The following is a 25477-nucleotide window of genomic DNA, read 5'->3' as shown; positions in this document are numbered from 1 at the left end:
TTGCCTAAACAGGTGGTCAAATGCTGCCGGTGTTCAGCTTAAGTTGATCAAAGGTGGATGTTCGCGGCAATAGATACGAAACTCTGAACGAAACATGGTCGGTATCAATCGTTAGCCGGCTGGCGGTGAGCTGTGGAGGAATTTTGTCTACCAAAAGGTTCTTGTGGGACATTCAATACTTCAAGAATAAAAGGCACTCCTCTGGAATCCCTCCGCCGTGATATCGTTTGGTCTGCCCTTGATCTCGGGCGGGGCGGGCACAGAAGTCAAACTCTTCGTCCGCTCGCCAAGGTCATTGCTTCCCTTCAGGGTCGTCGTCCGGCTTCCGGGTGCACTGGCAGTCTCACTTCCGGTTGTTATCGCTTGTTGCTGCCTCTGTACAGGCCTTTGGACAGGCTGTAAATAAGGACCAGGAAGATACCCAACTTTGCCATCTCGGGATCGACATCGCCACCAGTCTGAAGCGTTGCCCATGGGATCACTCTTGGACAATATGGCTACCAAATCGCCTTTTCGGACCTGAAGATCCATCCCTCCGGACTGGCTGGATGGAGTATAGTCGTATAGTACCCTGCAGAACTCGAGCTTTTTTGGGTCGAGTGCAACCTGCTCGCCATTCTGATTCGTATACATGAGGCCTTGCTCCTGCTGCTTGCGTGCTGCTTCTTCCTGGCTGGCGGCCATCGAGCGGATGAGTTTGCTCATGAGATATGGTAAGCCGAACACGGCGATTGCGAACATGATGAAAGGCTTTCGTGAAGGACGTGGAGGAGCTGGGGTACCGTCTGGTAGTGTTTGGATGCCTTTGCCGCCTGACATGAAATTTGAGAAGGCTTGTGGCGTCAGCGCCGCAGCATCAGCCGGCGGAGGTCGACCAGTGATTTTGGCGAGGAGTGTCCGCATCCAACGTAGAAGGCATATATGCCGAGGACTGAGCCCAAGGTATGTCGTAGGTTGCCGAGCTGTTCTGCCATAGAGACCATGGCAAAGAACGATGAATGCGTGGTCATGTATGCACTTTCGAGCATCTGAGCAAATCCTCCAAAAGCGCGTACTATGCTCTCCATGACCTGGAAGGTGGCAGCTGTGCTTTGGTTCCAGGTCTGTGTCAGGCTCTGATCGCCGGGACCACCGGGCATACCAGGCATGCCTCCATAGCCACCCATCATGCCACCACCCATCATACCTCCCATGCCGTAGCCACCATAGCCAGCGCCGTAGCTCCATAGGTCGATCCGTAGCCACCACCGTACATACTGCTGCCATAGCTGCCGAAGCGGTTGTACGGACTCGAGTATGGTGATGAATATGCTGAACCATATGCGCCAGTGGTGTTTGGGTTCGCATAATTTGAGGCAGTCGAATTGACCACCGAATTGAGCGCATTAGGCCGGTCGGGAAGTGAGGGTGCGCCGATACTACTGGTCGCTGTATCGGTCATGGTCGGAAGACTGGTCGCGTTCACAGCGCTGGGCTCCGGGAACGCTGTGGCCGTAGGAGCTTGCGTATCTGTTAGTGATCCATGCCAGCCTCGGTCTGAGGTATTAAAGACTCACTTGCTGCACCGGCGCGCTCCCAAGGCTTGGGCGGCGAGGCGGTCGTCATAGCCTGCGAATCATGTCTTTCGTCGGCGTGTCTGTATTTTGGGGGTGGTGCGCAGGACTCCAAATGGGCTTCTTGCGGATAGATCAAGAGTAGATATCAGTCTGTAGGTATGGAAGAAGGCGATGCTGTGGGATGAGAGGTGTGAAAGGAAAGGCACATGAAAAGAGCAAGCGACCGCCTGCGAGGTTTGAAAGCGGGAAAACGATAGAGTCCAGCCACGTCCGCGAACCGAGGCAGGCGAGATCAGAGCTCATTGGTGAAGCCTACGGTACATTCTATCGCTCATAAGCGACACTTTGCCGGCAATGATATCCGTCGGAGCAACGAGGCTCGCAGGCATGTGTGTCTTTGGAGACATCAAGTAGTCGTCGATGCCATTCATGTGTTACGCAACTGCGGCAAGAATTGCATGTTACCTGCCCAGTCCATACAGAGAGGGCGCCTGGCGTTGCTAGCAACATCACATCCATCCGGCTAATCTGATCTGTGTGTACACGGACATACTAGCTGGCGCATCGGATCAGATACTGTAGTCGACCGAATCGTGTTCTTGAAATACGTCTGCTCCGAAAGTCACGTTGACTTTCAGTTCTAGTCGAGTGCCTTAGACGCATCCGTCAGCGCTACGCCGAGTTGCAGGCTTGCAATACAACCACAAAGGCTCTAGTGATATATTCTGAGAGGCGATGCCAGTTGCCAATGACTTCCGATGAGCTCGACCCTGGGTGTTGGCGGAACGGTGCTGCCTGACGATGATCTCCCTGCCGACCAGGTTGAAGATGCAGATGAGCCACAGGTGATCGGTGTCAGTCATGAGCGAGGCGTCGGCGACGAGGACAATGGGGCAGACATCATTCCCGACCTAGAGGCTGACGATGTTCTCGAGAATGCTGTTGGAGCCGTCGAAGCAGAGCAAGAGACTCTCCCATCCGAGGAGGCGGTAGCCACACTGCATGACGACCAAGCGTCGAGCATAGACGATACAGCATCTATTCCAGATGACACGCCATCACTCCGAGGATCCGTCCTCTCCTCACCACCAAGCGATGCCGCGAGATCCATAGCGAGCCCAGCGCGCAACAGCAGTCCTTCCTCCCCTCGTCGGCCATTCGATCGCAGATTCCAGTCGCGCCTCAGCACGAGCTCGCTACTCACCCCTCGGGCTGGGTCGCCAGCGTTCCTCAATGCCCACTCGCGCCATTCCTCCGTGGGAAGCTTCGCCCTGCCTCCTCCCTCAGAACCAGACGAGTCAACCGCGCCATGGGAAGTCATAAGATGGAACAAGCTGCGGAAGCTTAGCGGCCAAGCATTTTCAGAGGTCGGGAAACGAAACTTTGGCAGTCCAACATGCATGGCAGTAACAGACACACTTGCTATAGGCACCTCTCGTGGAATGATCCTGGTCTTTGACCACCAGCAGAACAATAAGGCTGTTATAGGCGCCGGTACAAAGGCTCTCGAGTGCGGTCCGGTCACGGCCCTCGCAATCTCTGCTGATCACACAACGATCGCCGCAGGTCATGCTACCGGTCATATCCTCACATGGGAAATTGCACGCCCTGCTCGACCCTTCCTGCACATACCGCCGGTCGATCTTGCGCAGCCTCAGTCCAAGAGAAGTGATGGTCATGCAGAGAACAGTGCCGTCATCCATATTGGCTTCCTCGCTATAGGCGTACGGCTCTTGTCTCTGCAGACGACAAAGGCATGGCCTTTTCACATTTGGCTACACGTGGCATGGGAGCCGTTGCACGCTCAGTCAAGACCACCAGGATCCTCGGCCGCTATCCTGAGGTGTTATCACGACCTTCGGCAAAGCCTCTTAAGAAGAGCTCTGTCTTGGCTTTTGGACCATTACCACTGGGCAATGTCGAACAGAAGACAGACCCCATGGGCTTGGTGGCAATGTTGACGCCATACCTGCTCGTGATCGTCTCCACGACACCCATTGCGCAGACACAGCATAAGGCTGCACGGCCTAAGGAGGTGGCTGCCCACAGTGCAATGACTGCAGCCCTAGCTTGGTTTCCGGCCATCAAGCTCAAGGGCAGCGAGTCGCGTGTCTCAAGGAACAAGCTAGCTTATGCCTGGTCTAACATTCTGACCGTTCTCGAAGTGCACGAGGTCGAACCACAGGGCGAGGTTGTGAAGGACAAGCCGCCTGAGTTACAGTTCCTCCCCAGGAATCGCTACAAAGCGGAGGAAGCAATTGTGGCCGTCCAATGGCTCAGCAGGTCAATTCTTGCGGTTTTAACAATCACGCAACAGTTGCTGATTATCGAAGATATCTCGATGAATGTCACTGATGCCTTTGATCTCCTGCCGAAGAATATATACCACCTCGACCTTTACTCTCAGCAACTCCAAGCGGTGATCGAGAGTCACGATGAAGAAGACACCTCAATGCATGGTGTCGTAGCAGATGCTTTCCACATGAGTGTTCGAGCCTACAAAGGGAGGCTGTTCCTGCTCGGCAGCAGCGAGGTCTGGTGGGGCAGTCTCACCAATTGGGCAGACCGCTTGCTCGCGCTGATGAATGTGGGCGATTTTATAGGTGCCATACGTCTTGCGACGAGGTACTATTCGGGTCAAGGCGAGAAAGTGACAATAGGCCTACCAGAAGACAAGACCTCACGTGAGATGGTTGTTGGCGAGAAGTTGTTCGAGATGATGAATGCTTCACTGAAGTATGCCTTTGGGAAGAATCAGCAAGCCGGCACTGAGCAGATCGAGAAGCCCCAGATGACCGAACTAGCAGAAGCTGCCATTACTGCATGCATTTCCGCCAACGACGAAGACTTCTTATTCGACACTGTCTTCTCCTGGTACGACGACCATGACCATGGAGGGTTGTTCTTGGACGTACTTGAGCCATATATCTTAGACGGCACCATTACATCCATCCCGCCTCCAGCACTGAAGCTCATGGTCGACTACTTCCAAACAACACACCCGCCCTCCGAACTGGAGAAGATCATCTGCTTACTCGACACTTCATCCATGGACATTGACCAAGTTACAAGTATGTGCAAGAAGTACAATCTTTACGATGCCTACATCTACGTATGGAATAGCGCCCTAGGAGACTTTACGACACCCCTCGATGAGCTTTTGCAGCTTGCTTCGGAAAGTACGATCATGAATGGAAATCACTCACATGTGAGTCCAGCGGAAAATGCCGCAAAGTTATTTCCATACATGTCGTTCATCTTGACTGGCAGAACGTACCCAACAGAGTCGATCATGAGTGATCCTCTTCAGCTCGCTGCCAAGTCACAAATCTACGACTACTTCTTCACAGCTATCCAGGAGCAATCACGCCGAAGCTCGTCGGCCAAGGGACGTCTTGAGCCCTACAGCAAGCTTCGACGAGTCTTGAAATATGACACACCAAATTTCATGAGCGCTCTCAATGAAGGCTTTGAGGACAATTTCCTCAACTCTGGCGACGATGACGTGACCAATCCAGTCCCGTCTCACAACAAGGCCGCGCAGAAGGCAACGTACAACCGGCAATTCATCGTCCTAGTCATGCTCGAGGTGATGGCCGTGGGCTTTGATGCAGAAGACACAATCTACCTGGATATGTTCGTTGCGAGAAACCTCCCGAAGTACCCGCAGTACATGCTCCTCTCCGGGACAGCATTACAGGACATCTTCGCTCGGTTATGCCACTACCCAGACAGTGATCTTAGGGAGGAATGCCAGCTCAGTGTGGAATACCTTCTTTCTGTCTACCATCCGTCGAGCATGAAAACAGTCATAGCTCTTCTCCACGAAGCACAATTCTACCGTGTGCTCAAGACAGTCTACCGCCAAGAGGAGGCCTTTGAAGATGTTGTTCGCATGTATTTCGCAGATGAGGACGACCGCGAGGACGTCTTCAGCGTCATTCGAGAGTTTCTTGACCCAGCTTCGCAAGCACCGGACGTTCAGAAACGAGCGATTCTTGAGCTAGTGCAGTCTCACGCGGCAGATCTAATTGATCTGGACATCCGTCAGTGCGCTGCGACTATCGAGCGTGTCGCCAGAGAACTGCATCCTCGATTTCTGTCAGTCCTCGATGGAGACGAGCACAGCCAGTATCAGTATCTCAATGCCCTCTTCGGTGTTGATTCGCGTGTCAATGCTATCGATTCAAGTCGTGGGAGCGATACGTCGCTTCTCGAATCTTACATACGGTTGATGTGTCAATTTGACCCAGACAAGGTGTCCAATTTTGTCGAGAGTCTGAGACAGGGCGACCTCCGGCTTGAGGAGTTCTGCCAGCTATGGAATACGGCGGAGTTGTCGACGCTGCCGTCATGCTTGAAGCACAAGCCGGACGAGTCCAGGAGGCCATGCAGCGACTCACTAGACATCTGGCCTACCTAGGGTCAGCTCTTCAGAGTCTCACATCTAGCGAGGTCACCAACGGCAGCATGGACCAAGCAGCAGATGATCTCATCAGCTCCGTCGGCAAATATAGCAAAGTGGGAATATGGCTGTGCCAAGGTCAGACTAGACTGGCGCGAAAGACGAACTCCAAGCCCATAGGAAAATTGAGCCGTCGGTCAAGCCTTCTACAACAACCACTCCCGCTCGAAGAGACACTATGGGTAGAACTCATCGAGGCTATTGTCTCCATCGCCCGGACCAACGCCTCCTTATCACTCCTCAGCGACCAACGGCCAACCGAACAGCCTGTCAATGACATCGGCGCCCAAATCCGCCTCTCCATCCAAGAAGTCTTCACCGCCCTCCTCGCCTCCACTACCACATCTACTCCCGCCGACCGTCGCACGTCCGACGGCGCAGACCTTGCCTTCCTCCGCATCCTGCGCACCTTCCTCTCCAACGCCGCTAAGGCGTCCCCGTCCCTTGCCGAGCTGCGCCAGGTCATCACGTCGATCTTCTCTGCGTATGCACATGAGCAGTCGCTCTTGAGCTTATCGAACGCAATACTGGATAAGGATGTGTTTGTGCACTTGGATGAGGTCAAGCAGTTGAGGCAGCAGGGGTGGCGGCCAAAGGGGCAGGTGTGTGAGGTCTGTCGGAGGAGGGTCTGGGGACCGGGTTTAGGCGCGGGTGTGTGGGAGGGTTGGCAAGAGCGAGAGATGGAGAGGCAGGAGCGGAAGGCCGACAGGCATACAGTCGAAGGCTTGGAGCTAGCTGACGGCGGGGATGTGGGGAAGGGCAAGGGCGTAGTGAAGGCTGACCACGGGCCTGAGCTGGGCAAAAGTGGAGAAAGTAGTGGCTTGGGGACCGAGAGTGCGGCCGACTCTTTGGGAGCCGTTGTGGTCTTCTCATGTCGGCATATCTATCACCGGCGGTGTTTGATGGGTGAGGGCGAGCTACAGCCGCAGCAGCGACAGGCAGCTGCGGGACAGCTTGAGACAGCAGGCGAGCAGGACAGGAGGCTTGCGTGTCCAGCTTGTATCGCGAGTAGGCCGTAGCCTGAGCCTATCATATTTCAGGGACTGTATGCAGGGTTTAGCGAATGGACGTATGTTTCGTTCAATGTGTTTTCTATATGCAGCGACTGAACATACGCCTCTCCACAACAGAACATATCCTCGCGACCGGTGCGTGGCCTCCACGTCAGAGCCCATCATCCGCCACCCAGAATTTTCCCCACCGCTCGTCTGTGGCCCCTCGCTCGTAGTCCTCCTTACTATAGAACCTCAGATCCGTACTCAATCTGATCCGGCCCTTGGGATCCTCGTTCCGCCCGCTGGCATGGATCGTCCCGGGGTAGTGAAACACCACATCCCCCGCCTCGTAATCCGCCGTCAACCATTTATACCCTTTCCGCTCGCGCCGAATCCGCTCCGCTATCTCCTTGTGCTTGGCGTGGAACACCGTTGGGTTATCGCTGAGGATGCCCGTTGCGGACATGTTCTTGTTGAAGGCAGAAATTTTTTCCTCCTCGCTGAATTGCCCAGCCTCTGCGCGGCGGGTGAAGTCCTCCTCGATGGCTTCGCCCAGCTCAGCGGAGTCCTCGAGGTAGATCAGCCCGCCACCGTTGTAGGCTATATCACCGATCGGGACCCAAGCAGTCAAGAAGAACGCGTCGCCGCCACGGAGAAATAGCTTGTCGTAGTGCACGCCCGTCGACTTCCCGCCGGGGACGTTGTGGCGGAGCATATCTCTTCCGAGTCCCAGGACACGAGATTGCGGACCATCCTGCGCAGGGCGGGGTGAGCGACGAAGACGCGGTATTGGGGCGTGGTGTGTGCGTTGATGAGGATTTGGAGTTCGGCGTCAGCGGCCGGATTAGAGCCGGAGCCGATGCCGGCGTGCGAGGACGGTGAGGCGGACGGGTTGAAGATTCCGAGGGATGCAGGTTGTGAGGGGTCGAGGAGATCGGTGGTGTTGTACTGGGAGAAGTAGTGGGCGCGCATCGCGAGGACGTCTTCACGGGGGATGACCCCTTTGAGGAAGAGATACTTGTCGGTTTGGAGGCGGTGGCGCATTACTGAGAGGGGTGTGTCCATGGTTGTTGGGCGGAGCCATCCTAGTTGTGATTCGGGGACATGGCCTTCATTGGCGGCGAGGCGATGGGGCAGTGTATGGACTTGCGGTGGCAGGACGGCGGCCATCATGTTGGGCGGCGGGATTGTCGGTATTGGTAGTGCTCGCGTCGACATGTGGTTGTACAAGTCTCAAAGCTGTGTGCGTGAGGTCTGGTAATGTAGAGAAGCCGCCGACTGGTGGCCTACATACGTAGTTTGACTACACGATCGGACGATAAACATCTCTAATCATCAGCCGCAGACTGAACTCAATAGTGGCCGTCTGAACGAGGCCGGCAGTCCTTTCGAGAAATCCGGACAGCATCTCCATCCGTGGACCAGGGTCGCTGCGGAGAAGCAGCTGTTGCGGGTAGCTGTCCGCGCTCATCCGGCTGTGCCAGGAACGTTTTGTTGATAACGTGCTCTCGAAAGAACGATATGTGCACGAAGTCGACCAAAGGCGATGAATCTTCCGACACCGCAAGAGCCTCACTTGTCCCATTTGTCGAGCCACGCCATAACATCGGATTTGTCGCCTTCGACCGCCGTCCGCCCAGGCTCGTCGTCCCAGTCTACCAGCTTCTCTGTTTCTGATTTCGGGCCTGCAAATTTTACACCCTTGGCTTTCCTGTTCACGACTGCGCCCTCGCTACTCTGCGTGACATTTGCTCCTGAAGTGGTTGTCTCATCCGCAGTCAAGAGGTCTTCTGGCTCTGCCTTGCCGCCACGTATGGCGTTCGCGCCGACCTTTGCCCTTCGTTCCTGGTACGAGGCTCGTTCGAGAACGCCCTGCTCTTCTTCTTCCGACTTCCCTATGACCCATCGCTGTAGTGCCGGGCGAACGGCGAGGTAGGCAAGGACCACGAGAATGAGGTACCCATAGTCGGACCAATCTAGAGAGCCTTTCTGCATGTAACGTTGGACGAAATTGAGCCTCGAGAGGTCGGCTGGCGGGGGAGTGTATTCGACCATCTTGTTCTGAGTCGTGTTCAGCAGCAGATTAGAGAGTGAAGGGCTAGTGAACGTAGCAATAGGAATATATAACGAGAGTTAAGGTACTCAAGTTTCGCGAAATGCGGCTCTTCCGGGCTCCATGCCGCCAAGCAACGTCTCTAAGGGTCTCTTGGTGCCTGAAGTCATCCTTAGCTAGATTCTTGATCTGACAACTCGAGCATCACTCCAACCTCCTACCTAACTCTTCGTATTGTTCATCTGAGGCTCGGGGTGGATTTGAGAATCCCCTGCAATACGCTTTATCAAACTTGATCTCGAGGCGTGGCATACGCACATTCTAGCATGCATGACCATGCACAATGTAGCGGCGGTGGCAGGTCGTGCGATACTTACTACGGCATGCTGGTGTGCATTGCGCAGGGAGTGTCTTGTAGAGCTGACGGTATAAGCGACGACAGCACGTTCAAGCCTCGGTACCATCGCGAGCCAAGGTCAGGTAGCACGACATCTGAGCAAACTCACAATCCCGAGATTGACATCCTGGCCTAAGCCAGTGGATCGTCATCACACGAATGCTACTGTACGCAGCTGCAATCTGAATGCCTTGGGCGCAGAGACTTCGCCTAGAGGAAGGGCTGGTCATGTTGACAGGCAAGTGCAGCAATCTTGAGGTACGGCAAGTCTGAAGGCAGTGATGGCGGGCTCTTGCCAGGTTTCCTTTGTGCCGGGATCTCGTTGATCGTGGCAATCTGCGTAAAAGCCGAACGACACGGCACCATCACGGGCGCTCGCATTAGGTCCGTTGGACACTCGTGCATAGGTGTTTGATTATGTTGATCATTTTGAACAGCACAGATGTCGTTGCCATGGTACAAGATGGCGCTCGTTCAGGTGATAAATCTGTGTCCTAGCTAACTTCAGCGCCCGCCCGACGTTTTCCATTGACCACACCAGATGCGATGACATCCCGATGTTGGCAGATCGCGTTATGCGCCTTATCTGTCCTCTCTCGCATGTCCCATGCGATTCAGATCATAGGAGCCAGAGGTGGTCAGAATGACACCACTGGTGCGAGACCCTTTCGACAAGACCTGGAAGCATTTGTGACAACAGGCCCATCCTTCGATCTCTACATCATGGCTTTGAACGAGATGCAGGCGACGAATCAGTCCGACCCATTGTCATACTTTCAAATCGCAGGTATGGCGCCGAACATGAACGCGCATGGCCGACACTGACCTAGCAGGCATACATGGATATCCGCAAACACCATGGGATGGCGTCAACGGATCGGCATCAAACCTTCCCGGGTACTGTGAGCATGGATCGACGACGTTTCCCACATGGCATCGTCCATACCTAGCACTATTCGAGGTTCGTGTCAAAGCTACCTCGCACGAGATTCCACTGACCCATGTTCAGCAAGTCTTGTGGGAAAAGGCACAGTCAATCGCTCTTCTCTACTCCGAAGATGTCCGGCCCCTCTATGTCGAAGTAGCCTGGTGGTTGAGAATACCATATTGGGACTGGGCGTCGCATCCAGCACTTCCAGACGTGGTGCAGACTTCCAGCATTGCTATCAACACCCCGAGTGGCAGAGCATGGGTCGACAACCCACTCTACGATTACAACTTCCACTGGAACAGCGACGGAAACGTATTCTTGAACAAAGGAATCATCTTCGACGACTTTCCCTCCACGGTGCGGCATTACAATAACGAAACGCAGCAGAGCGATCAATCTGCTGCCAGCGCACAAATGCAAGCTAATGCTGGGACATACATGTCCAAGGTCTTTCAGCTCTTCACGGACTCGAGCGACTACTCAACGTTCTCTTGCGTGACTCCAGGCGGTGTTAACAACGCCGCCAACAACATCGAAATTATTCATGGAAACGTGCACAACATGGTCGGAGGCTACGGCCACATGTTCTATCCTGAGGTCGCCGCCTTCGATCCGATCTTTTGGCTTCATCACGCCAATGTTGACCGTCTGCTTGCCATGTGGCAAGTGCTCAATCCCGACAATTACATCGAGCCTGCCGTGAATGTCTGGGGCACATACTACGAGTCACCAGGCACTGTCGAATCAGGTGCTTCGAGCCTTGCACCTTTCCACTCAGACAACGGCACCTCGATGTGGACCAGCGACACCGTTCGAGACCTGTCTGTATTCAACTATGCCTATCCAGAGATCCCATATTGGGGGATGAACGCCACCGAGCTTGCCAACTATGTCAGACTTCAAATTAACATGAAGTATAATCCAGCAGTTGCATCAGCTCACAGAAAGGTGCGCAGACGGCCTCTGCATGACGGAAACCTTCACGTCGCCTTCCGATCGATGAGCCACGCAGAGCTTCGAAGTCTGCGTGTCAACAACGCAGACTTTCAGTGGACGATCAGAATCGTCATGGACCGTTATGCGTACGTTACAGGCTTTTCACTGGACTTCTTTCTGGGACCACCGCCCGACGATGTGTCGATGAGAGCTACAGCCTGCAACCTTGTCGGTACCCAGGCGTCCTTCATCACGTCCAACGTCTCGGCCATGTTTCCCAGTGGGCCGCCAGAGGGAAGTGCTCAAGGAGAGCTATCGCTAACACACGTTCTGGCTGGAGGAATGAGTCGCGGCTATCTGGCTGATCTATCGCCAGACTCGGTAGTCCCCGTACTTCAGCGCGCTCTCACGTGGCGTGCCCGCTTGCCTAACGGGGAAGAGCTCGACGTTGCGGCGATCAAGGGCCTGTCCATCTCTGTTGGAAGCAAAGCGACAACGCCCGCCACAAGCGAATATTGCTTCCCCAGTTATGCGCCGACGCAGTGGCATTCAGAAGCTACGAGAGGAAAAATTGGAGGCAGTGGATGTTCCTGACAATATTTGAGGGGGACCTCTTCTTCTGCAAAAGATGCACGTACGATTCGGCGCGATGCACATCATCAATTTAAGCCTTTAACTAATGACCACCAAAGTCTTCGCCTGTCTCGCCGAATTGTTAGCCAGGGGCTGCGGACTTTCGATTGGCTCTTGCTTCAAAGCCCTAAGCCACAGTGGACACCTGCAACATTGCCGCGATGATCGCCATCTGGTCCAAGACACCGGAAACCAACAGCAGTTTCAATCCAGATGTCTCAAAGACCCACGGGGCGTGCGCCGCGCCATGATGACGGCGTTTGCTGTCCTCTTTTGCTGACACTTCTTCGTCTTCGCGAAAGTGGACGTGCGCGTGATCTCCTGCGGTTTTCGCACCTCATCTTCACTCGTTGCAGCTGCATTATTCTTGACTGAGCCGACACAGTACGCGATTGTGCTCACAACCGACGTATTCATTGCTCGTGCTTCTGAATCACACTCATTTGATATCTGCAACCATGTTGGCCCGTGTGCTCGTCGCTGCCGCGTCGTTACTCAGTGTAGCTTTTGCGCAGTCCAATCCAAAAGTCGCATTCACATCCGTCCCTGCTGTGGTTGAAGCTGGAGAAACATATAACATCACATGGGGAGGAGGCAATGACACCGTATGTCCCCAAGCAGCCCATGCGAGCGGCAATGAAAACCTGACATCAAGACCAACAGCCTGTCACACTGACCCTCCGCAAAGGCGACCCGGCTGATCTCGAGACGATTGCAATTATCGCTGATCGCGTCTCCGGCAGCTCTTATCAATGGGAGGTCTCAGAAGATCTGGAGAATGCTAGGTTCGTTAACTCCCACACCTTACATCGCATATGTGCGTTCGATGCGACTGACGCCGGTGACCAGCGACTATGCGCTCCAAATCACCCAAGGACAAGACGACATCAACTACTCCGGCCTCTTCTCGCTCACTGGTGGAAGCGCCGCCAGTTCAGGCACCATATCGATCACCTCATCAACAACGCGCACCGGAAACTCAACCATGACCAGCACAGCCAGCATCACTAGTGCGACGAATGGGACCATGATGAGCAATGGAACTGAGAGGTGAGCATTTGCTGCTTGTCGTGGACCTACGGGTATGAGGCAAGACTGACGGGAAGTAGCACAACGGCAACAGAAACCACGGATTCGTCAGCTACCGGATCCATGACTTCAGCGACAGGAACAACGAGTGCTTCACGGACCTCTGCTGCTGCCACGTCGGCCGCGACGGTGGCACCGAGCTCGGGAGGAGCTGGTGTGGTCAGCGTTCAGAGTGCGATTGCGTTGGGCATGGCGCTCTTGGGTGCCGTCCTATTCTTGGAGTGAGGCCATAGCTGGAGAGATGGTCACTGGCATTAGCTATATGCCGCCTGGCACCAATCCTACCGTTGTCTCGCAGGTGTGCTGTAGTCAATGTTGAATACTAATTGGAAGTTTGACTGCCGTGTCCTTCGTACATACTGAGCTGTTTCGTTCGACCTGTCCCTCGGCCGGGTTCATGAGCCTTATACAGTATTGTCCATCGGTCCCAGTCCTCCGCTGAAATCGCACATAGGCATATATGCTGAAGGAGTCTGTAGATACCCGCGAGATTGCGCGTACTATTGAGTGCAATATTGCAAAACGCGAGATTCGGTGGCGACGCGTTCCTGTTCCGCGTTCGTGGAGAAACCGGATGATCACGATCCTGTTCAGGGGAAACTGTCAACATTGGGACAATTAATTGAACATCTCGCTTAATGAAATGTCAGCGACTGATTACTGCTGCCTGCCACACGAATGCAGTCATGACTAAATGACGAAGACCACCACTTGTTCAAATTTCCGTACCTTCGATCGAGTTAGAGTCCCTCCCGGTCCTTCCGTCTTCCCCGCCTAAGTCGTACAGCAACATCAACAAAGAAAGAGCGACGCACTCGTCTGGCGAGCATCCACGAATACACCTGCAACACGTATTGACACCGAAGCGGGATATTGAGCAGATAACCAGACTGTCAGTCTGCCAATCAGGGTTGCTGGTTGACGTTCAAATCGAGTCCATCCGTGGACAGTGACATGCGGAGGTCTCGTGCGGCGTCTGGTTCACCTGTTGTCGTTTCAGCTGAGCCTGCCGCACCTTCGACAACGTCACCGAGCACAACCTCTCCTCCGAACTTCCCAAGTCGGAAGGACTTTCGCTCTGCCGATCTGAACAGCTTATTATCTGCCTTCGGTAATGCTGAGGGGATTTCCCTCGATATGGCACAAGTAAATGGGTTCCATAGGGAACAGAGCCCACTCAGCCCTCCAGAGATCCCACGAATGAATACAGCAAGAATCGCTTCCCTCACACGGAACGGTATGTATATCATCTGTGCTTCGTGACCCACAGCTAATAACTCCAAGCAACGTTTTCACCAGAACAGTCACCGTCCTCCGAGCATGGCGCTTGGTCATCTGCCGTCGGCCACGCTAGTACCGGCAAGTCTGGCAGAGTCATCGAGCGACTGCAAGGAGACATCGACAGGCTGCATAGGGAGAAGCAACTACTGAAGATGCGTCACGATGAAATGGAGAAAGCCAACGATATGTTGATGGCCCGAAACCAGTATCTGCAAGATCGTAACAACAATTACGAACAGTCACACGAGGCCAGCTCTCGACAGCTGTCACGCAAGGACAGGCAACTAGACGAGCTGCGTGAAGAGCTCTCGCGGGAGAAGGAACGGACCATACGTGCAGAAGAGCAGGCACGTGCAGCAAGCATGACCGAAGAGAAATGGCGTGACGAGGCCAGCCAAGCCAAAGCAATGGCACAGCAGAAAGAGACGGAATACGACGCCATAGCATCGTGTCGAAACATGGATAACGACCGCCACCAAAATGGTCTTGATAAAATCAAGGGCAATTTTGATGTGCTGATGCGGCAACGAGAGGACGATCTGGAAAAGCAGAAGAAGCTAGAAATTATTGCTGAACAACAGCGGCAGACGATCGCCCAGTTGGAGGAGCTGACCAAGAAATTGACTGCCAACTTCAAGTCATACAGGTCCGAGATCGACACCGCCGTGACAGACTTGAGGAACAGTGCTGAAGGAAACAACACTGCACTTCAACAGAAGCTGGACGAAATGACTGAAACGACTGGCAGAATGCGGTGGGTGATGAGCATCGATGGAATGTTCAATGGAAACCCAAAGGCCTCCCAACCATTTCCTCCGATCGCTGAAGGCGGCCACAGAGATAGTACGGAGAAAATGACGCCGCGATCGCCTTCCAAGTCACCAAACAGGTCATCGAAGAAGTTGATGAAGAAGTCCAAGAGCGGGCGCTAGGGTCGCCTGTCGTCCTGGAGCTCGGCGCATTAATGAGACATGATACTGACGAGCGACTTATGACAGCCAGCATGCTCCTATATCTCTGGCGAGTACTGCATCGATATGCATACAATAGATCCTGCACATAGATACTAATGATGGGATTCTACTTTCCGTCGACCGTAAGTCGCACCCAAGACTCCTACTGCTGCATTGCTAGCTTGGTACGAATTACTAGAATTTCGGAAGGCGTCAACGAGGCAACCAAGAATCCCTGCAAGTGCAGCAGCAGCCAATTAGCCCCACTCTTCCTGCCCTTTCCAATCCTAGAAGTTTGCTACAACTCTTTGGTCAATGTTGAAAGTCACTCATCCTACTTCGCTACGTTCTGTATGCAACACGACCCCAATCCATGCAGCAGCGTCTTGTACGCGACTGCATGTCTCTCCATCCTACGAGGTGACGCTGTTCTGACACCGTCACCGACTTGCTAATGGGACATTGACGCATTCAACATCTTCACACAGCCGCTGGTCATGGTACTTATGTCTGCAACTCGCCTTGTCAGCAGATTCATGTGTTGTGCTCAGTGGCAGAAGAGTCAAACTCCTCAAAAGGACGTATCACTCAAAGACCTTCGCAATCATGGCCGGTGAACCCAAGACGACCTTCATCGGCTCCACCTACGCCTTTGAGCCGTCTGGAGTCGAGCAATTCATCAACCGTTTTCGTTGCGACTATGCCAAGGTCAAGGGTGTTGACGAGAACGAGGCTCCGTCAATCGAATACAACGAGGAGAGCTATGTAAGGCTATCACGTTTTCAAGTCTGCCCACAAAGCTAATTGATCTCAGTTGTTCCGGATCGAGGATCTGGACTTGCCCGAGGAGTATGCAATTTCTCTGTTGAAAGACTACATCCGGAAGATTCTCGATACCTTCGATTACCTCGACCCCAAGATCCGATCACCAGATGCTGCTCTGGCTCGTCTGGCACCGGAACAAGTTGACTTTCAGAGTGCCGAACTCCTCGATGTTGATGTTGATGGCATCGATGATCCGGACTACAACGACGTTTTCGTTGCCTGGTCACCGTCAACCGGCTCGATCAAGATGCTCACCCGCGAGGTGGCCGAAGCTATCACAGCTACCACGCAGACCCAATTGTTTACCGATTCTGATCAGAATCGTGTACTTCTTGCCCACGGAGATGCCAAAGCTGCCCTTCAGAAGTTGTCGAGCCTCGAGCAACTAATGCTACTGCAGATGCAGCAGCGGGAGTACGGGTTCTGGGGCAAGAGCACATCAAGCGTTCTTCTCAACGTGGACAGCGCGATAACTCCTCTGCTCGGCTTTGAGAGAGTCGGAGACTTCATCTGGCCTGGTTTCAAGAGAATTATTGCACCTAAGTACCAGCAGGAGACCCTCAAAGACAAGTACGTTTGCGAAGCCCGCATCTCAAGAGACGGCGAGATCTTGCCTCATCCGAATGTTGTGATCGATGACGAGATTGCCACAATAGGGATCGGTCCATTTTCTTTGTGGGCGACAAGAAGCGTTCGAGAAACCGGCGAGCGGTCCAGAAAGGTTCCACACTCAACCTCCAACTCGAAGTCGGAGAGTGTGGTGAGCCCGCGCAAAATGCCTAACAAGCAGTACATGGGTCAGACCAAAGCTGCAGAAGTTACTGATTGGGCTTACAACGTCGAGAAGGACGTTGATCCAAATACGGTTGCTCCAGCTGCGCCTGAGGAGGAGGAGGAAACCCTACGACCACGACGTGTAATTGCCGTGGACTCAGATGATGACTCTGATGGAGAAGAGGTTCCGATCAAGCGACTTCCTGCCACAACAAAAACCTTGGAACCAGATCTCGGCCACGATGATCTGCAGCATGAGCTCCAGGGACATGCTTCTCCGTCGACCACAGTACTGGACTTGCGTGTTGATGATCTTGAGCGATGGATGGAATCGAGAGCTGCTGCTGCACAAGACAGACACTCCCACATTGGCAGCCAGCTCGTCCCCGATCTCACCGCTGCTCCGGAAGCACTACTCCCAATTCCCGGCATCGCTCCTTCGGATCTGCTGAAAGGTGATCCAAGCGAGTTGGGACTGATGCAATCAGGAGTGCTCGCGAGTCCGCATAGCTTCGACAAGCATCCAACAAGAAGCCAAATTGGTCAGCACCAAGCAAGCTCTTCGGTGATGCCTGAGCCACGTCATGAGAATCCTTTGGTTGCTCTGCCGCTAAATGAACGACAGGCGTCTGCCGCTCCGAATCTCATGGATGACAATGCTTCTGCTCAAGTCACTAACTCTGTGATGTCACCCTCGAAAGTCCCCTCTCAGCTCGATGCGTCGGACGTTCCAGACTATCTACAGCCACCTGACGCGACGAGCAAGGAGTGGGTAAACCATGCTACTCACAAGCCTCGCAAGCAGAGCGTCCTCCGCGAACATGTTCTTGCTCAGCTGCAATCCGACCCGTTGGGTAGACATACTACCACCAGAGCAGCACACAATGGAGACTGGTCTACCGTATCGCGTTCGAGGCCAAAGAAGAGTGATGGTTCAACTCGGTCCAGAGGTCGAGGTCGGGGTGGTTCACAACGCAAGTCCGATCGCAGTGATCTCATTTCTTATCACTCTACCATGTCGCAACGTGCGGGCAACCCTGGTAAAAAGAAGAACAAAACAGAGAGCAAGAATAAGCAGAAAATTCTCGACGAGGCGTACGGAAGAGCTCCCACGCCTCGCGCTCAACCTAAGATACCCAACCGGGCAGATCGAAAACTTCAGGAGGCCGCCAATCGGGAAGCGACATGGCGAAGCAAAGAAGTTGAGCAGCTCAAAGCACGCCTGACGCCGATTTTTGAGGCAAGCCGCGCATTCTGTGGGAACGTAGAATTTGGTCTGCATTTGGGACAGGTCCTTCTGTCCAGCGAGCCCGAAGTGCCCAAGGGCAAGAACTTTGATGTCAAAGTATGGGAGAGTTTCTTTGGTCTGGACGCTAAAAATACCACTCCCTCCACATCCTTTACCAACATCATCACTACCAACGGTGCAGACATTGACCGTTTCCTGGAGATGAAATCGTCAGAGTCAATGTCTGGCAAGATGTTCGACAGAGACCACCCGGGTCCTGTATCTGTGACATATGAATTTCACTGCCGGAGCAAGACCGGCAGCTATTTCATCCTCATCGTCAAGGAGGACAAGAGCTACGAGATGCATAATGCTGTGGAGATGATTGGTTCCGTCTGTGTGCAGTGTCCTGCACGCGTCTGGGATGCTTGTGCAGCTGTGTCCGGTACAAAGGTCTGGAAAGACCCCTCGCCCGAGATCCTTTCGACAGTCCAAGAATTCGTTGACAGCATCTATATTGGGCCTGACAAAGAAGGTCGATTGGAAATGTTTTTCCGCCAACCAAATGGGAACATCCTATCGGTCAACAGTCCACAAGTGCGACGAGTCAGCCAGCACAAGTGCTTGGCCGACTCAGAAATCGAATTACGAATAACGGAAGTCAAGACACTGCGCACGTGTCCGCATGAGCACGACAAGAAGCTCTTCAAGGCCCAGGAGACCACTTTCAACGATATGGTCAATGCAGGTGCACTGCACTACGAGGCTTGTCTGCTTGACACTTCGATCAACAAAGCGTTTGAGGCCAATCGACAGCTCGAGATCGGTGAGTTGACCGACGAGACCACTACCGGGAGGACTTTGCTGAAGACTCGCACACACTATCTCATTGACCTGGTCGTCAAAGTTCTCAACAAGATTGACTACATGGGCTTCCACAATCGTGGGACAGTGTGCCGTCAGGCTGAAGAGCAAGCTCGGCGCGAGCAATCATACGCTCCAACGCTGCAGAGTGCGTATAGACCTATTGCACCGGCCAGTCATTATGTGCCTTCCTCTAGTCGTCAGTTCGGCCCGGCAGGCACGCGCATGCTCCCACCAGGGCTCATGGGCAGCGGCATACGGTCGGAGCTCCCGTCAGAGGGCATCAAACCGGTCCCTGGCACGAGAATGAACAGCAGAGCTGAGATAGTCCAGGACGAGAACGGCAATGTCTACCAAATAGGCCTTGGCGGAGCGAAAGTACCAGTCGTCGGTGCCGCCGCGTGGAATTTGCAGAACATCTCGGAAGAGGCGATTGGGCCGGATGACAGTGCGAGTCAAGCTGGCGGTCCGAGACGATTCCAGAATGCGGGAAAAGGGCCATGGAATGTACCTAACACGCGAGGTGCTGGGTTCTGGTGACAATTGGCATCCACGTTGATACCGGCTTGTGGAGAGCGGTCATATTGCCAGCGGCATACAAGGATCAAGAGATACCGAGTAGGAGGAAGCGAGCTTACGAGATTTGTGGAGGTTGTGTAACAATATTCGACGAGGAAGGCGCTGATGGGAGCTGCGAGAAGAATTGATCGTTAGCCGCGTGAACAGCATACTTACTTACTCAGAAGCTCTGTATTGCTATGAATGGATCGACGGCCTGCACAGGGCCGTCTCCGGGCGATGTGTGAGCGTGGTGTACAATACGACAGAGAAAACAGCACGAAAGCGCTAAGTGCGAGATCAACATTACTAGGTAGAGCTGTTCGGAGGCAGTAGCTTGCAATCGCTGCGGGCGAGAAAACGGGTCACTAGAGCTAGTGCGCTATGTCGTAGTCAATTCCAGGTGTGCTGTACTGCGTTTCTTGTGCCAAATATACATCACAATGTACAGGGAAGCCTCTGTCCACCAGACTCGTGAGAAGCTGACGCCTCGGCCGAACGCAAAAGGCATGCTGTATCTCAATCCCAAGAAGTCCTACAACTCGAAAGTACCAGCCTGGTCGCTATATCTCGAGGGAGCCTTCCTGTGCAAGCTTGCGCTGCTCCCTACTCAGGACTCATGGGCTAAAAATCGTTGTCAACCGGTCTATCGCAAAGCTGATGGGTCGTCCGGCGCCACGAAACGCGCCGAATTCTCGCAGCCTCGCTTCCGGTCAAGTCTCCGGAGTCGAGGCTCCGAGTTGTGGCACGACGATGTAGCCTCGGCTTGCGCCGATCTATGGTCATTGAGAGTCGATCAGCTCGAAAAGTGTTGTGGAATTTATATACTTCGACCCTGCCAACTCCTACGTGCTTTCCGATGCATTCGCACATACCTCGTTCCTGAACCACAACATGATCTCACGAACAGCTCTACGCCGCTTAGCGGTCACTCGACCTGCAGCTTCTGTTACACCCCTCACCTCAGTTTCACGGCGATGCGCCAGCACAGCAACATATCAGTGGGACGACCCACTTAACCTCGACAGCCTACTTACAGATGAAGAGAAAGCGATACAGGAGACAGCACGGTCATACTGTCAAGAGAGGCTCATGCCTAGGGTACTGGAAGCATTCCGGAAAGAGGACTACGACAAGAAGATCTTGGAGGAGATGGGCGAACTTGGCCTCTTGGGCGCCACTATAGACGGCTACGGCATGCCTGGAATTGGCAACGTCGCTAATGGCCTCATCACACGCGAGGTCGAGAAAGTTGACTCCGGCTATCGGTCCGGCATGTCAGTGCAGGGTTCATTATGCATGGGCGGCATCAACGACTTCGGCTCACAAGAGCTGAAGGACAAGTACCTCGAGAAGCTCGGCAAGGGCAAGCTGGTAGGCTGCTTCGGCCTCACAGAACCCAACCACGGCTCTGATCCAGGCTCAATGGAAACAACAGCCAAGCCACATCCCTCGAAGGAGGGCTACTACTCCCTCTCCGGCTCCAAGACATGGATCACCAACTCACCTCTCGCCGACGTCTTCCTCGTATGGGCTAAGCTCCAGGAGACAGGCAAAATCCGTGGCTTCATCGTCGACCGCTCAATGTGCCCGCCCGGTACGCTCGAGACTCCCAAGCTAGGCGACAAGAACGGCCTCCGTGCTTCAGTCACAGGCATGATTCAACTCGACGAATGTCCCGTGCCCAAAGAGCACATGTTCCCTGAGATTGAAGGCCTGCGGGGACCCTTCGCGTGTCTCAACTCCGCCCGCTACGGGATCGCGTGGGGCGTCATCGGCGCACTGGAAGACGCCATCGAGCGCAGCAGGACCTACGCTCTGGAGCGAAAGCAGTTCAAGGGGAACCCGATTGCCAAGTATCAACTTGTGCAGAAGAAACTAGCGGACGCATCAACAGACGCTGCATACGGTTTGCTCGCCGCCTGGCAGGTAGGTCGGTTGAAGGATGAAGGGAAGGCGGCGCCGGAGATGATCAGTATGATCAAAAGACAGAACTGTGATCGTGCGTTGGTGAATACGAGGAATTTGCAGGAGATCTTTGGTGGGAATGCGGTCAGTGATGAGTATCATATTGGGAGGCATGTCAGCAATTTGTTTGTTACGCAGGTACGTTCAGAACCCCCCTTGACCTTCCGCGGAAGCAACCTGACATTTTCTAGACGTATGAGGGACAAAGCGATATCCATGCGTTGATTTTGGGAAGGGCGATCACGGGGATTCAGGCTTTTGTGTAAAAAAATGGCATTTTGGGTAAAAGAACGAGCATTTTCCAATTCGATCGCATGTTTCCGGTCACTTGGTAAACCTCTTGATAGCTCGGCAACACGTGCACCAGGCAAGGTTGAGTCCATGCTGTTTTAGCACCCCGTGTGGAGGCTCGGTGGTGCACTGCGATACCCGAAGTGAATGAATGAATGTTGATAGACACTAAAACGGCGTCACCGCAGCTTGAATTCGATTTGGAGAAACTTCAATTAATGACGTGTAGGGAAGGAGCACCCCCACACCTCGCTAAAAGTTCAAGACGCGACGCGCATGGAAGTCGTGACTGCCCTGAAAGATGAGAAAGACACAAACTTCAAGTTGAGATACACCTTCAATCGATTGCTTCTTCGGACATACCATCACAGTCGAGTCTTTGAGTCGTCAACATGGGTATCAAGCGTGAGTAGAATACACTGTTATTGTACCAGTACATCGCTGATCGTGTTCCAGAACTGACCCAGGTCATCCAAGAGGAGGCGCCGGATGCCATCAAGAACGGCGAGATCAAGAATCATTTCGGCCGTAAGGTGGCTATCGTACGTTCAACCGTTTATAGGTATTAAGCAAATGGACTGACAATCATCAGGACGCATCAATGAGCATCTACAGCTTCCTCATCGCCGTCCGCTCCGATGGCCAGCAACTCATGTCAGACACCGGCGAGACTACCTCACACATAATGGGCATGTTCTACCGCACTCTTCGAATCGTTGATAATGGCATCAAGCTCTCTACGTATTCGATGGCGCTCCACCGAAGCTCAAGTCCGGCGAGTTGGCCAAACGCTTTGCCCGAAAGAGTGAAGCCAATGAAGCCCACGAAGAGGCAAAAGAGACCGGCACAGCTGAGGAAGTCGAGAAGTTCTCACGCAGAACTGTCAGAGTCACACGCGAGCACAATGAGGAGTGTCGACGATTGCTGAAGCTGATGGGCATTCCGTTCATCATTGCGCCCACCGAGGCTGAGGCTCAGTGTGCTGTGTTGGCACGAGCTGGTAAGGTCTATGCTGCGGCTTCGGAGGATATGGATACGCTCACATTCAATGCACCTATATTGCTACGACATCTCACGTTCAGCGAGCAACGTAAGGAGCCTATCCAGGAGATCCATCTCGACAAAGTGTTGGCAGGTCTGAACATGGAACGGGATCAATTCATTGATCTGTGTATCCTGCTCGGCTGTGACTACGTCGATCCTATCCCCAAGGTTGGTCCGAATACTGCGCTGAAGCTGATCCGAGAGCATGGCTCGCTGGAGAAGGTCGTCGAATTCATGGAGAAGGATCCGAAGAAGCGCTACACCATCCCAGAAGATTGGCCATACCAAGATGCGAGAGATCTCTTCCTCCACCCAGATGTCCGAGATGCGGAAGATCCTGAATGTGACTTCAAGTGGGAAGCACCAGATATCGAGGGACTGGTAGCGTTCCTGGTGGGTGAGAAGGGCTTCAATGAGGATCGCGTACGTAGTGCAGCACAGAAGCTGACGAAGAATGTCAAGTCTGCTCAGCAGTCACGCATGGAAGGATTCTTCAAGCCGGTCCCCAAGACGGCGGAGGAGAAAGCGAGCTTGAAGCGGAAGCACGACGACAAGATTGCCGAGTCGAAGAAAAAGAAGAAGGAAGAGGCTAAGACTAAGAAGGAGTCCAAGGCCAAGGCTCATCTCAACAGTTGAAGAGGGTGGTGACTGAGGGCCGAAAGATCAGCTTTGCATTTATTAGATGGCGCCAGCGAGGCGTTTATGGCGATGACATGGTGGCTAAAGCGTGATGATCATGGCAATAGTGGTACATTGAGGCATGACTAGGTCAAGGTACGAGAGCACGATAGTGAATACTCACTTCACACAGCATGTCTGCATCCAGCAGGGCCACAGACGCAAACAGCAGCATCCAAGGCAACCACGCCAGGCAGCAACCCAAATCAGACGAACCGCACCTGCCACACGCGTGTCCGCATATGTCCATACTGGCAATCCGATCTCCGATTCGTGCATGAGCACTCCTCCCCTTCTCCTGCACAGTACGACATCAGTTTGGCGTGCATTTCTTACACATCTTCGACGATTCTTACAACCTTTAACTCGCCCTTGGTCTTCTCTTCTCTAGACTCGCGATCGTCGGCATCACCTTATTCAAAGAAGTCCCACCAGACTCATATCTACCACGTCAAAGATTGGAAATCATTCGCAAAAATGGGCCAGTATTGGAAGCTCATTGCGCCACGCCTGAGGGCCTGCAAGCCCTTGAGCGGCTACAAGCTCGGAGAATTCTACTTCGACGCGTCAAATTACGGACCGAATGGCCTCGTATATCTTCTGGCCACTCCCATCGCACAACAAAAAGCTTCGGAGGATGGAGAACATCGCAACGACGAAGCGACTGAGGGAAGTCAGACTGGACAGCAGCACACCGACAGCGCCAGCATGCCGTCAGTGACAGTGCGAAGCTCGCCTCGTCTGATGGGCCTGCCCACCGAGGTCCACCGTCGCATCTTCGACGAGCTCAAAGAAGACATCGACGCTACCATCTGCCTAGGGGCTACTACTCGGTACTTCTGGTCCATCGCCAAAGAACACCTTCACGTTTACTGCAAAGCTCGCTTTGGACGTTGGGCGGGAGAACCACTCGTCTGTGTCGGAGACTACGCAAAGCGCAGTGATTATCCGCCCGGCTTATTCTCCGATGAAGAGCTGGAGATTATGCGACAGAAAGGATGCGATGTCCCTGGCCAAGACGACTACGTGGAATACAGCAACCCCATCGACGACGATGCTGATTCTGTGGACGGCGATGGCTATGATACGCCTAATAAGTCGTGGGAATTCCGGCTGCAGTCGTACGTTAAACCATATCTTGCGTGCAAGGCAGATATGAGTGGAACGAGCCTTCAAACCCACATGATCGGCAACTGCTACCGCAACATCGGGAAGGCCGACATCTCTACGTCGAGGATCATCGACTGGGACTTGTGGACCATGGCAGACATGGAGAATTTCCTGCCGAAAAGCGAAGCGTACATTCTGCGCAACCTGACAACGAAGCAGTTTGCCCGTGCCGAGGCCATCGCCCTCGAGCCAGAGTACGTTCATGGCCCCTTCATTGACGGGCTGGGCTTCGGTCACGTCATTCGCGCGCGCATCTGCTGGTCCGCAGATCCGTCGAGCAGCATGCACGACGTTACCAACATCACACGGGGGTTATGGGCTGGCCATCGATTTGATATCGTCACGCTGGGAATGCATGACGAGGAGACGAGGGCATCGTTGGGAGATGCATGGGAGGACGTGAGTGACGAGGTAGCGAAGGAGGTGCGAAGAATTTTTGAGGCGGATTTGGGACCCGAGTGGCGGAAAGATGTCGAAAAGCAGTGGAAGAGCGATTACTGAGGCGCGAAGATCAACTTGCATTCTCATCTGGCACCAGCGAGGGCTCTGGAGCGACAGCATGTTGACAGAACCATGATGGTTATGGCAATAGTGTCATATGAAGGGAGGGCCGTCCCAAGGGATGAAGACCACAGTAGTGAAGATCCTTTGCAAGCCATCCTGAGATGAAAGCTCAGCACAGCTAGTTAGTGCCATCATACAGCGCGCCTTGACGCAGGTACAGGCTACCTAGCTCATGCACTCGGTCGCCAAAGCGTTCGACTCTCAACGATAGACGCGCGATGTCC

At 53.7% G+C, this 25477-nt stretch overlaps 13 protein-coding genes across 13 annotated transcripts; 9 read left to right on the top strand and 4 right to left on the bottom strand.

The window, feature by feature from the left end:
* Positions 1-180: 180 nt before the first annotated feature.
* On the bottom strand, positions 181-819 carry AB675_2575 (Peroxisomal membrane protein PAS20; the record flags this gene model as incomplete). Its single annotated transcript, XM_018142557.1, has 1 exon — positions 181-819. The coding sequence occupies one exon, from the start codon at positions 817-819 to the stop codon at positions 181-183; it is 639 nt and encodes a 212-aa protein (XP_018005215.1).
* Positions 820-842: 23 nt separating this feature from the next.
* Positions 843-1605, bottom strand: AB675_2574 (Peroxisomal membrane protein PAS20; the record flags this gene model as incomplete). The annotated part of the gene is made up of 3 exons (XM_018142556.1): positions 843-1221; positions 1254-1500; positions 1557-1605. 3 exons carry the CDS (start codon positions 1603-1605, stop codon positions 843-845), a joined length of 675 nt encoding a protein of 224 aa, XP_018005195.1.
* A 709-nt stretch (positions 1606-2314) lies between these two features.
* On the top strand, positions 2315-5979 carry AB675_2573 (Vacuolar protein sorting-associate-like protein; the record flags this gene model as incomplete). Its single annotated transcript, XM_018142555.1, has 2 exons — positions 2315-3245; positions 3302-5979. 2 exons carry the CDS (start codon positions 2315-2317, stop codon positions 5977-5979), a joined length of 3609 nt encoding a protein of 1202 aa, XP_018005343.1.
* A 47-nt stretch (positions 5980-6026) lies between these two features.
* AB675_2572 (uncharacterized protein) lies at positions 6027-7040 on the top strand (the record flags this gene model as incomplete). Its single annotated transcript, XM_018142554.1, has 1 exon — positions 6027-7040. One exon carries the CDS (start codon positions 6027-6029, stop codon positions 7038-7040), a length of 1014 nt encoding a protein of 337 aa, XP_018004829.1.
* Positions 7041-7185: 145 nt separating this feature from the next.
* On the bottom strand, positions 7186-8234 carry AB675_2571 (uncharacterized protein; the record flags this gene model as incomplete). The annotated part of the gene is made up of 2 exons (XM_018142553.1): positions 7186-7770; positions 7800-8234. The coding sequence occupies 2 exons, from the start codon at positions 8232-8234 to the stop codon at positions 7186-7188; spliced, it is 1020 nt and encodes a 339-aa protein (XP_018005238.1).
* A 354-nt stretch (positions 8235-8588) lies between these two features.
* On the bottom strand, positions 8589-9071 carry AB675_2570 (uncharacterized protein; the record flags this gene model as incomplete). Its single annotated transcript, XM_018142552.1, has 1 exon — positions 8589-9071. One exon carries the CDS (start codon positions 9069-9071, stop codon positions 8589-8591), a length of 483 nt encoding a protein of 160 aa, XP_018004980.1.
* Positions 9072-10066: 995 nt separating this feature from the next.
* AB675_2569 (Polyphenol oxidase 1) lies at positions 10067-11927 on the top strand (the record flags this gene model as incomplete). The annotated part of the gene is made up of 3 exons (XM_018142550.1): positions 10067-10253; positions 10300-10427; positions 10476-11927. 3 exons carry the CDS (start codon positions 10067-10069, stop codon positions 11925-11927), a joined length of 1767 nt encoding a protein of 588 aa, XP_018005213.1.
* Positions 11928-12424: 497 nt separating this feature from the next.
* Positions 12425-13280, top strand: AB675_2568 (uncharacterized protein; the record flags this gene model as incomplete). Its single annotated transcript, XM_018142549.1, has 4 exons — positions 12425-12571; positions 12630-12751; positions 12816-13016; positions 13076-13280. 4 exons carry the CDS (start codon positions 12425-12427, stop codon positions 13278-13280), a joined length of 675 nt encoding a protein of 224 aa, XP_018004850.1.
* A 912-nt stretch (positions 13281-14192) lies between these two features.
* AB675_2567 (uncharacterized protein) lies at positions 14193-15268 on the top strand (the record flags this gene model as incomplete). The annotated part of the gene is made up of 2 exons (XM_018142548.1): positions 14193-14292; positions 14340-15268. 2 exons carry the CDS (start codon positions 14193-14195, stop codon positions 15266-15268), a joined length of 1029 nt encoding a protein of 342 aa, XP_018005066.1.
* A 627-nt stretch (positions 15269-15895) lies between these two features.
* Positions 15896-19520, top strand: AB675_2566 (uncharacterized protein; the record flags this gene model as incomplete). The annotated part of the gene is made up of 2 exons (XM_018142547.1): positions 15896-16054; positions 16104-19520. The coding sequence occupies 2 exons, from the start codon at positions 15896-15898 to the stop codon at positions 19518-19520; spliced, it is 3576 nt and encodes a 1191-aa protein (XP_018005218.1).
* A 912-nt stretch (positions 19521-20432) lies between these two features.
* Positions 20433-21772, top strand: AB675_2565 (Glutaryl-CoA dehydrogenase, mitochondrial; the record flags this gene model as incomplete). The annotated part of the gene is made up of 2 exons (XM_018142546.1): positions 20433-21644; positions 21698-21772. The coding sequence occupies 2 exons, from the start codon at positions 20433-20435 to the stop codon at positions 21770-21772; spliced, it is 1287 nt and encodes a 428-aa protein (XP_018004909.1).
* A 417-nt stretch (positions 21773-22189) lies between these two features.
* AB675_2564 (Flap endonuclease 1) lies at positions 22190-23477 on the top strand (the record flags this gene model as incomplete). Its single annotated transcript, XM_018142545.1, has 4 exons — positions 22190-22202; positions 22254-22339; positions 22390-22512; positions 22563-23477. 4 exons carry the CDS (start codon positions 22190-22192, stop codon positions 23475-23477), a joined length of 1137 nt encoding a protein of 378 aa, XP_018005150.1.
* A 519-nt stretch (positions 23478-23996) lies between these two features.
* Positions 23997-25190, top strand: AB675_2563 (uncharacterized protein; the record flags this gene model as incomplete). The annotated part of the gene is made up of 1 exon (XM_018142544.1): positions 23997-25190. The coding sequence occupies one exon, from the start codon at positions 23997-23999 to the stop codon at positions 25188-25190; it is 1194 nt and encodes a 397-aa protein (XP_018005007.1).
* Positions 25191-25477: the final 287 nt, after the last annotated feature.

The sequence above is a fragment of the Cyphellophora attinorum genome (assembly GCF_001299255.1).
Source record: "Cyphellophora attinorum strain CBS 131958 chromosome Unknown Contig2, whole genome shotgun sequence".
NCBI classification, from domain to species: Eukaryota; Fungi; Ascomycota; class Eurotiomycetes; order Chaetothyriales; family Cyphellophoraceae; genus Cyphellophora; species Cyphellophora attinorum.
The sequence above is the reverse complement of the archived record's forward strand: the minus strand, read 5'-3'. Positions and strand labels throughout refer to the sequence as shown.